Raw genomic sequence first — 11,113 nt, forward strand, 5'->3', positions numbered from 1 at the left:
GGGTCCCGAACTGTGCGTCTAAGGCTAATGGTAACAGGAGGCAAGGGACACGATGTTTTACCCAGGTTCAGGCCCTCTCGATGGAGGTAATACCCTACTTCCTGCTTGATTGATCTTGATGATATGAGTATTACAAGAGTTGATCTACCACGAGATCATAGAGGCTAAACCCTAGGAGCTAGCCTATGATTATGATTGTTCTTGTCCTATGGACTAAACCCTCCGGTTTATATAGACACCGGAGGAGGCTAGGGTTACACAGAGTCGGTTACAAAGAAGGAGATCTAACATCCGAATCGCCAAGCTTGCCTTCCACGCAAAGGAGAGTCCCATCCGGACACGGGATGAAGTCTTGAATCTTGTATCTTCATAGTCCAACAGTCCAGCCAAAGTATATAGTCCGGTTGTCCGGATACCCCCTTATCCGAGACTCCCTCAGCCGCCGCCCGCGCCACCCCATTTTTCCAGCGACCGTTCCGGCGCTTCCTCAGTCTCTTCCCGCGCGGTCGCGGCTTCCTTCCTCTCCCTCTAGTTCAGCGCCGCCCGTCGCGCGCGGCAGTCTCCGACAAACAGCGCCCGGCTACCCACCGCCGCTTGGCGCCCGCAAGGTGTTCGACAAAAGGCCCGCAAGGTATGTATTGCTTCCAACTTCCACATTTTGGCATGAAATTTGGTGCATGTTGTTTATAGCCTAGTTTTGAACATTTTAGATGAGTTCGTCATATGATTCTTCCGAAGAAGAATTTGATATGTAAGAGGAGGAGGATCTTGCAATGATCCTAGCTATGAACATCAATAAAAAAATCGAAGCACGGTGGTTCGGTTATGGATCGGCAGAAAATTTGGAGGGATAGGATTGATGCCCACAACAGATTGATGAGGCACTATTTTATGGAGAATCCCACATACCCCGAGGTGTACTTTCGTCGCCGGTTTAGGATGAGCACCGAGTTGTTTTCAGGCGCATTGCAGAGAAACTAGCGAGCCATGACCGGTTTTTTCAGCAGAGGAGGAATGCGCCGGAGAGCTCGGGCATAGCACCTTTCAGAAGGTGACAGCCGCTTTGCGTATGTTGGCATACGGTATCCCCGCTGATCTAGATGATGATCACTTGGCCATGGGTGAGAGCCAAGCCATCATGTGTGTCAAGCGCTTCACAATCGGAATTGTGCAAGTGTTTGGCCCGGAGTACTTGAGAACTCTCAATGCTGAAGACGTCGCAAGGCTATTGAGGATGAACAAAGCTCGCGGGTTCCCAGATATGCTTGGCTCAATAGATTGCATGCATTTGGAGTTGGAAGAATTGTCCAAAGGCATGGCATGACCAATTCCATGGACAGAAAAAGGGTTCCACTATAATCTTTGAAGCGGTGGCCGATCAAGAGACTTGGATTTGGCATGCTTTTTTTGAACGCCTGGATTTTTGAATGACATCAACGTTGTCAACCGGTCACCACTGACTGGTGCAGTTTGTAGCTAATGGTCGTACATACAACCATGGCTACTATCTTGCGGATGGCATCTACCCAAAGTGGCAAACATTTGGCAAGCCGTTGAAAAACCGGAAGGTAAGAAATATCTTGATTTCCACAATGCTCAGGCAGCAACTAGAAAAGATGTGGAGAGAGCTTTTGGGATTTTACAAGCCCGGTTTGCTATTGTGAGAGGACCGGCTAGATTTTGGGATCAGAAGATGCTTTGGTACATAATGCATGCTTGTCTGATCATGCACAACATGATCATCGAGAATGAGCATGACAAAGATGTAGACTACTCTCACTATGAGCTTTTGGGACATCCCGTGCGAGTGCGGTGGAGGGCTGAAAGGGTGGTCCGTTTTGTTGCCTCATATCATGCCATTCGACGTCCGGCAACGCATAATAAACTCAAGAAGGATCTCATTGAGGAGTGTTGGGTTTGGAATGACCGTCAAAGAGCATTATGATTTGTGCATTTGATGTTGTATTGTTGAATATTTGTTGTATTTCTCGAAATACTATTTGTTTGATGAGGTGTAATAAATTGAACTATTCATTTTAAACTTGGTTGAATGATGTTTGTGATTTAAAAATTATATGCCATGTCTTTGTTTTGTGGATGTGTTAAGGTAAAAATGCAACAAATGTGGATACGCGACTGCTCGCGCGCTGCATTTTAGCGCACTGCTGGAGCTGCGTGCGCTGCATTTTAGCACGGCTACTGAAGCCAGCGCTGCGCGCCGCGCCAAACCTGACAATGAACGCGCCGTAAATCAGATTTAAGCGCGCAGTTGGGCGCTTGTTGGAGATGCTCGCTGATCCAAATAGAATCCTGTCATTCCTTAGAGAGCATCGCAAAATTGAGAACCGACGAGTTCATGCTTAACTCCGAGATGTTCATACTCAGCTCCAAGATGACTTTGTTGAGCATCACGGGCAACATCATTATGTTTAGTTTCTATGTGTACTAATAATATGTACTCCCTCTGGAAAAGAAAATAGATCAAACGCACTTATATTGCTCTTATATTCCTTTATGGAGGGAGTAAGTGCAATAGAATTATATAAGTTTAGATAAAAATTTACTCCATTATACAGGGGATCGGGTAGGTCCGCTTGAGGATCGGTTAGAGTTTCCCTTGGCAGTTTCACCATGGAATTTTCGATTGCAATAAGGCAGGGCGAAGCAGGCGAGCACCAATTCCTCGATGTCGCCGACGAGCTTCCCGGCGTCGCCGCAAAACTTGCAAAAGGTGAACCGCCGCAGATTCACGCTCTGAGCAAGTAGTAGTAGAATCGTAGGCAGCAAGTCCATATAATTTACAGTACATGACATCGTGTACAGATACGGAAATACAGGATGGCGTCGCCCTAAGCCAATGCTTCTCCTCTACCAGCTGCCATGGCACGTCCTCTCTTATTATTCGTTACCGCGGTGCACTGCAAAATCACACTAGTTGCCGCCGCTCACGACAGCGTCCTTGTAAGAACCCTCCGGCGGCGGCGGAACGGGCGGAGCCCTCGGCTCGTACCGCGGCGCCGGCGGCGCCCAGGTATCCCCTACATTGCCTCCGTGCTTCCCCCTCCGGCCCTCCTCCAGGATGAGAGGCACCTTGCCCTCCCTCTCCCTGCTAAGCCGCTCCTGCGCGCCGCCGCGCAGCTTCTCGAGCCCCCGCCCGCCCATCTGCTGCATCTTGAACACCTTGAGCAGGTTCAGCAGCCCTCCCGCCAAGAACAGCAAGCTCCCGAACAGGCAGTACCACGCCCAGCTCCTCCCCTGCATCCAGAGCAGAGCATTTCATCACCGTGTCAGTTACAACGCTAAATTGGCCCGATCATGTACATGGTCTTGAATTAAAGCTCAAGTATTCATTGGCTTGTTCATTCGGTTACTTACCAGTAGGGTGAAGCTGTGGGAGGAGTGGCCGTGGACGTCGTTCCGGTTGACGACGCCGCCGATGAAGAAGAGGGTGCTGCCGAGCAGAAACGGGATGTGCACGCTCTTCTGGAGGATCTGGACGTGCCCGTTGGCTCGCTCGTAGACTTGGCACATGTTGTGTATGGACCCGAGGCACCACAGCGCTGGCCCGGCGATGAGCAGGTTCAGGCCGTGCTTCTCCAGGCCACGCCGGTGCCCTCTCTCCATCTGCGACGTTTGTTCCATGGATTCAGATAAAAAAAGAACAGCATGCAACTCCAGTCTGAACTCTGAACTTATTACTGATACTAGTACTACTAGCTCGGATGGATGAACTCCAACTTCATACCTGGATTTCGAACAAGATGAGCGCGACCAAGGTGAGCGCGGCGCCGGCGAGCTGCACGGCGGGGGCGGCGAGCTCGACGAGCACGAACTGGGTGTCGAGCCCGGCCAGGCCAAGGTTGTAATCGACGCCGGCGACGTGCGCCAGCAGGTCGTGCGCGTTCACTGCCAGCACGCCCAGCAGCCCGACGACGGCCACGGCGAGGCCGGCCTTGGTGGACACCGCCCACGGCCACAGCTGCGCCAGGAAGCCGGCGAGGAGGAGGACGGCGGCGAAGACGTACACCCCGGCGTTGATGTACTCCCACCGCCGGTTGCGCGACGTCTCGCCGCCCGTGGCGCCGAGGCTGTACGCGCGGCAGTCCCGCGCCGTGGCTAGCTTCACCATGGCTAGGTGTAGGCAGATTGTTCTAGTTCTAGCTTTAGCTTCCTACAGGCTGCAGTGGAGGGGTTGAAGTGGTGGTCGGCGGACACGGCGATCTGGACTGTGGAAGGAGGATGGCGGAAAGGCGCTATGTGTAAGCTCGGGCGGGGGTCCATGGCAGATACGTGGCGGCGTGCATGCTGCGCCATGTAACTGATGTAAGGCAGGCGCGAGTCGGGCGCTGATTCGTCACGCACGGCGCCCGGCGAGTAAACTATAGTAGGAAAGGAAACGAGTGTGCTTCTGGACTATACGAGACAGACGCCACTTCTCACATGAGTCAAACCACGTGGGCACGATCACACAAGACAGCACGGGCCAACTTGCAAGTTCCACGGAAACTTTCTGGATTGAGTGCAGTTTGCTTGTAGTACGTCCGTCCACCTGTTTGTAATTTTTACTATCTTTATATAAAATGTTCTTTGTACTGTCATGGTTAATATAAACAGATTGAAAGTGCCTCCGCAAAAAAGAACGGTCTTGTTTATTATGAAGTGAAATCCTTTGTAATATTCTACAAAATGCAGCACAAAACAAATTTATAAATTGCAGCACATAATTAAATATTTAGTTTAGCACATATTTTCAAATGATTTTAGGTGACTGGCCAGGCGCTAGTAATACACAGTGGATTTTTAGGCGTTTTAGTTCTAAATTGTGAAGTGGCACGCCAAATCACACCAACCCCTATGTTTGGACCCGATGGTCCCGATATTTTTAGGGCATCTTCAAGGCATTCAACATGGCTCACCAAATCCGTCCTAACAGGTCCAGACATCCAAAATCATCTAGACTGAAAACAGATCTGGGAAGCTTTAGGAGAGTTCAGACGTCTGCGTAGCCCACTATCAATTGGACCCCATGTTTTCATAGCACATGTCTTTCACTCATGTCTTTTTTTTCTCGGTTTGCCTAACCCACTGTGCGTCATAGCCCACATCGAGTAAAATGGACACATATGTGTCCCTAAACAATTGCAGACATAAATTTGGTAATCCGCATTAAAGATGCATTTAGCCATCCAGCACTATTCACCAAATGTCCGTGGGCTGGTCCGGGCGTTTTAAATCCCATCAATCATCTCCACACTCGGGGAGGAGTTTTAGGAGAGTCCGGACATGCACAAACACTGTGAACTCACCCCACTGCTTTTTTTTCTCTTCCTTCATTCTCTCTCCTCCCTCCTCTCTCTATTGGACAAGGGATGGACATTTGGTAGATACAAGAGATAATATGGACAATCTGTTGAAAAGTGGTTGTGTATACGGTAGCATTGTCTATATAAACAAGTGCACAACCAAATATACAAGTTGTTGGAGATGCTTTAAGCACCAAGTGGGAAATACCTTGTACCGCTTGGTCCTTCATCACTTCAGGGTAATTTAATAAAGAAAAGGAAAACAACAAGTGGAAGGCATTCGGTATGCTTGAAAGAATCCAACAATCCCTTGTTGTTGATTGATCGTGCTCCGTTGTAGTCAAGGGCATTCTACACTGACCAGGCAACAACTTCCCTTTGTTTGGGCAACTTGGTTTGAAGGAGTGATACGTCTCCAACGTATCTATAATTTTTTATTGTTTCATACTATTATATACCCCTTTTGAATGTTTATGGGCTTTATTTTACACATTTATATCATTTTTGGGGCTAACCTACTAAACGAAGGCCCAACCCGTATTGCTGTTTTTTTGCCTATTTCAGTATTTCAAAGAAAAGGAATATCAAACGGAGTACAAACGGAATGAAACCTTCGGGAGCGTGATTTTTGGAACGAATGTGATCCAGAGGACTTGGAGTGCAAGTCAAGAAGCAGCCGAAGCTTCCACGAGATAGGAGGTCGCCCCCCTATAGGGCGCGCCCCCTGTCTCGTGGGCTCCTCTGGCGTCCACCGACGTACTTCTTCCTCCTATATAAGCCTACGTACCCCGAAAACATCCAGGGAGCAGACGAAACACAATTCCACCACTGTAACCTTCTGTATCCGTGAGATCTCGTCTTGGAGCCTTCGGCGGCACTCTGCCAGAGGGGGAATCGACCACGAAGGGCTTCTACATCAACATCCTTGCCCCTCCGATGAGTTGTGAGTAGTTTACCACAGACCTACGGGTCCATAGTTATTAGCTAGATGGCTTCTTCTCTCTTTTTGGATCTCAATACAATGTTCTTCCCCTCTCTTGTGGAGATCTATTCGATGTGAACTCTTTTTGCGGTGTGTTTGTCGAGATCCGATGAATTGTGGGTTTATGATCAAGTTTATCTATGAATAATATTTGAATCTTCTCTGAATTCTTTTATGTATGATTGAGTTATCTTTGCAAGTCTCTTCGAATTATCAGTTTGGTTTGGCCTACTAGATTAATCTTTCTTGCCATGGGAGAAGTGCTTAGCTTTGGGTTCAATCTTGCGGCGTCCTTACCCAGTGACAGAAAGGGTTGCAAGGCACGTATTGTATTGTTGCCATCGAGAATAACAAGATGGAGTTTATATCATATTGCTTGAGTTTATCCCTCTACATCATGTCATCTTGCTTAATGCATTACTCTGTTTTTATGAACTTAATACTTTAGATGCAGGCAGTAGTCGGTCGATGTGTGGAGTAATAGTAGTAGATGCAGGCAGGAGTCGGTTTACTTGTCACGGACGTGATGCCTATATACATGATCATGCCTAGATAATCTCATAATTATTCGTTTTTCTATCAATTGCTCGACAGTAATTTGTTCACCCACCGTAATAGTTATGCTATCTTGAGAGAAGCCACTAGTGAAACCTATGGCCCCCGGGTCTATCTCTTATCATATTTGCTTCCAATCTACTTTTATTTGCATATTTACTTTTTGCATCTATATTGTAAAATACCAAAAATATATTTATCTTATCTTACTATCTTTATTAGATCTCACTTTCGCAAGTGGCTGTGAAGGGATTGACAACCCCTTTATTGTGTTGGTTGCGAGTTCTTTGTTTGTTTGTGTAGGTGCGTGGGACTTTTGAGGAGCCTTCTACTCGATTGATAACTTGGTTCTCAAAAACTGAGGGAAATACTTACACTACTATTGCTGCATCACCCTTTCTTCTTCAAGAAAAACCAACGCAAGCTCAAGACGTAGTAAGAAGGATTTCTGGCGCCGTTGTCTGGGAGGTCTTCGCTCAAGTCAACACATACCAAGTACCCATCACAAACTTATCTCCCTCGCATTTACATTATTTGTCATTTGCCTCTCGTTTTCCTCTCCCCCACTTCACCCTTGCCGTTTTATTCGCCCTCTCTTTTCCAATCTCCTCCTCTCCCTTTTTCGCTTGCCTTTTTCCGTTTGCCCGTGTTCTAGTTCGTTTACCTTGTCGTTATGGCTAGTTCCTTGTCCGCTCCTATGTCTCCCGAGTTTGAAGTTCTTCACTTCAAGCAAAGGCAAGGAGAAAACTTAAAAGATGCTTGGTATAGGGTAATGGAATCTTATCGCAAGTGCACCCTAGAGGTGAACTTTAGAATTCTTCTTCGCAATTTTTATGTTGGGTTAAACATGACGCATAGACAACTCTTGGATTGCATTGCCAAGGGAAATTTTATTGAAATTGATCCTAGTATTGTGCATGAAATTATAGAGGGAATAGTGGGAACACTACCTCAAAATGGAGGATCTCATCCTACCCAAGAAGAAACGCAAGTGTTTGGAAATATTTGCGAAGTAACAATTTTTTTGCAAAAGTCTCTTGAGCCTCTTAAAAGTGTTAGCGGAAATCTTCACCGCATGAATATGTTGATCACTCTTTGCAATAAGCGGCTGAATTCTTTAGATCTAAAAATTTCCGACTATGAAGGGAAACGTAAAGAACCTCCCGGATTCGAGCATGACTCTGCTAAAAAATTGAAAATCAAAGATGGCACTATTTAGATCTATCTTCGCTTTTTATGCCTAGCTAGGGGCGTTAAACGATAGCGCTAGTTGGGAGGCAACCCAATTTTCTTTATGTTTTTAGTTTTTGCTCCTATTTAGTAATAAATCTTGCATCTACCTTCTATTTAAATGTGTTTTTATCTTTTAATTAATGTGTGTGCCAAGTAGAACCTACAGGATAACCTATGATGATAGTTGATTTGATTCTGCTGAAAAACAGAAACTTTGCATGCACGAATTTAGTTTTTTTACATCACAGAAACGTGCTTTTGCGTTGATCCTTTTTGCTGCTGATCAATAAACAAATTGTCCAGGACTTCCTATTTTGTTAGGAGTTTTAGAGTTCCAGACGTTTGCGTTAGTTACAGATTTCTACAGACTGTTCTGTTTTTGACAGATTCTGTTTTTCGTGTGTTGTTTGCTTATTTCAATACATCTATGGCTAGTAAAATAGTTTATAAACCATGGAGAAGTTGGAATACAGTAGGTTTAACATCAAAATTAATAAAGAATGAGTTCATTACAGTACCTTATGTGGTGGTTTTGTTTTCTTTCACTAACGGAGCTTATAAAATTTCCTGTTGAGTTTTGTGTTGTGAAATTTTCAAGTTTTGGGTAAAGCTTTTATGGACTATGGAATAAGGAGTGGCAAGAGCCTAAACTTGGGGATGCCCAAGGCACCCCAAGATATTCAAGGATAGCCAAAAGCCTAAGCTTGGGGATGCCCCGGGAAGGCATCCCCTCTTTTGTCTTCGTTCATTGGTAACTTTACTTCGAGCTATATTTTTATTCGCCACAGAATATGTGTTTTGCTTGGAGCGTCATGTATTATATTAGTCTTTGCTTTTTAGTTCACCACAATCATCCTTGCCGTACACACCTTTTGGGAGAATCCTATTTGATTAGAATTTGCTAGAATACTCTATGTGCTTCATTTATATCTTTTGAGCTTGATAGTTTTTGCTCTAGTGCTTCACTTATATCTTTTAGAGCATGGTGGTGACTTATTTTTGCTAGTCTCTCATGCTTCACTTGTATCTTTTTGAGAGTCTTTTAGAACAGCATGGTATTTGCTTTGGTTATAAAATTAGTCCTAGAATGGTTGGCATCCAAGTTGGGTATAATAAAAACTATCATAGGAAGTGAATTGGATGCTATGATCAATTTGATACTTGATAATTGTTTTGAGATAGGGAGGTAGTGATATTAAAGTCATGCTAGTTGGGTGATTATGAATTCAAAGAATGCTTGTGTTGAAGTTAGCAAGTCCCATAGCATGCACGTATGGTTAAAGTTGTGTAACAAATTTGAAACATGAAGTGTACCTGGCTTGTGCATCCTTATGAGTGGCGGTCGAGGACGAGCGATGGTCTTTTCCTACCAATCTATCCTCCTAGGAGCATGCGTGTAGTACTTGATTTTTGATGACTTCTAAATTTTTGCAATAAGTATATGAGTTATTTTGACTAATGTTGAGTCCATGGATTATACGCACTTTTACCTTTCTGCCATTGCTAGCCTCTTCGGTACCATGCATTGCCCTTTCTCACCTCAAGAGTTGGTGCAAACTTCGCCGGTGCATCCAAACCCCGTGATACGATACACTCTATCACACATAAACCTCCTTATATCTTCCTTAAAACAGCCACCACTACCTATTATGGCATTTCCATAGTCATTCCGAGATATATTGCCATGCAACTTTCCACCGTTCCGTTCTTCATCATCATGACATACTTTACTTTTGTCATATTGCCATTGCATGATCATGTAGTTGACATCATATTTGTGGCAAAGCCATCATGCATTATTTTTCATACATGTCACTCTTGATTCATTGCACCATCCCGGTACACCGCCGGAGGCATTCATATAGACTCATATCTTGTTCTAGTTTCGAGTTATAATTCATATGTTGTAATCAATAGAAGTATGATGATCATCATTATTAGAACATTGCCCAAAGAAAAAAAAAGAAAGGCCAAAAGAAAAAAAAGGGGCCCAAAAAGAAAAAAAAGAAAATAATAATAATAAAAAAGGCAATGTTACTATCTCTTTTTCCACACTTGTGCTTCAAAGTAGCACCTTGTTCTTCATGTAGTGAGTCTCATATATTGTGCTTCAAAGCAGCACCATGTTTTTCATATAGTGAGTCTCATAAGTTGTCTTTTTTATACTAGTGGGAATTTTTCATTATAGAACTTGGCTTGTATATTCCTACGATGGGCTTCCTCAAATGCCCTAGGTCTTCGTGAGCAAGCAAGTTGGATGCACACCCACTAGTTTTCTTTTATTGAGCATTCATTTATAGCTCTAGTGCATCCGTTGCATGGAAATCCCTACTCCTCATGTTGACATCAATTGATGGGCATCTCCATAGCCCGTTGATTATCCTCGTCAATGTGAGACTTTCTCTTTTTTTGTCTTCTCCACACAATCCCCATCATCATATTCTATTCCACACATAGTGCTATATCCATGGCTCACGCTCATGTATTGCGTGAAGGTTGAAAAAGTTTGAGATTATTTAAGTATGGAACAATTGCTTGGCTTGTCATCGGGGGTATAGAAGTTGGGAACATCTTTGTGTGACAAAAATAAAGCATAGCCTAACTATATGAATTTGTAGGGATGAACTTTCTTTTGCCATGTTATTTTGAGAAGACATGATTACTTTGATTAGTATGCTTGAAGTGTTACTATTTCTTTTATCAATATGAACTTTTATTTTGAATCATTTGGATCTGAACATTCATGCCACAATAAATAAAATTACATTGAAAATTATGCTAGGTAGCATTCCACATCAAAAATTCTCTTTTTATCATTTACCTACTCGAGGACGAGCAAGAATTAAGTTCGGGGATGCTTGATACGTCTCCAACGTATCTATAACTTTTTATTGTTCCGTGCTATTATATTACCCCATTTTGGATGTTTATGGGCTTTATTTTACACATTTATATCATTTTTGGGACTAACCTACTAACTGAAAGCCCAGCCCGTATTGCTGTTTTTTTGCCTATTCAGTATTTCGAAGAAAAGGAATAT

The 11,113-nt window shown here is 44.2% G+C and overlaps 1 protein-coding gene across 1 annotated transcript; it reads right to left on the reverse strand.

Annotated features, from left to right (window-relative positions):
* Positions 1-2,766: 2,766 nt before the first annotated feature.
* Positions 2,767-4,226, reverse strand: LOC123065109 (uncharacterized). Its single transcript, XM_044488469.1, has 3 exons — positions 3,746-4,226; positions 3,376-3,624; positions 2,767-3,255 (listed from the first exon to the last, which is right to left on the reverse strand). Exons 1-3 carry the CDS (start codon positions 4,127-4,129, stop codon positions 2,932-2,934), a joined length of 957 nt encoding a protein of 318 aa, XP_044344404.1. The 5' UTR covers positions 4,130-4,226; the 3' UTR covers positions 2,767-2,931.
* Positions 4,227-11,113: the final 6,887 nt, after the last annotated feature.

This window comes from Triticum aestivum, chromosome 3B (genome assembly GCF_018294505.1).
Source record: "Triticum aestivum cultivar Chinese Spring chromosome 3B, IWGSC CS RefSeq v2.1, whole genome shotgun sequence".
In the NCBI taxonomy this organism is placed as follows: Eukaryota; Viridiplantae; Streptophyta; class Magnoliopsida; order Poales; family Poaceae; genus Triticum; species Triticum aestivum.

What these genes read in the sequence shown, in the direction of transcription:
- LOC123065109 (XM_044488469.1), bottom strand. Translation starts at nt 4,129, where the DNA reads ATGGTGAAGCTAGCCACGGCGCGGGACTGCCGCGCGTACAGCCTCGGC. An exon ending in TCATCTTGTTCGAAATCCAG is followed by an intron (nt 3,625 to 3,745) that starts GTATGAAGTTGG and finishes CAAACGTCGCAG; the next exon opens with ATGGAGAGAGGGCACCGGCG. An exon ending in CCCACAGCTTCACCCTACTG is followed by an intron (nt 3,256 to 3,375) that starts GTAAGTAACCGA and finishes CTCTGGATGCAG; the next exon opens with GGGAGGAGCTGGGCGTGGTA.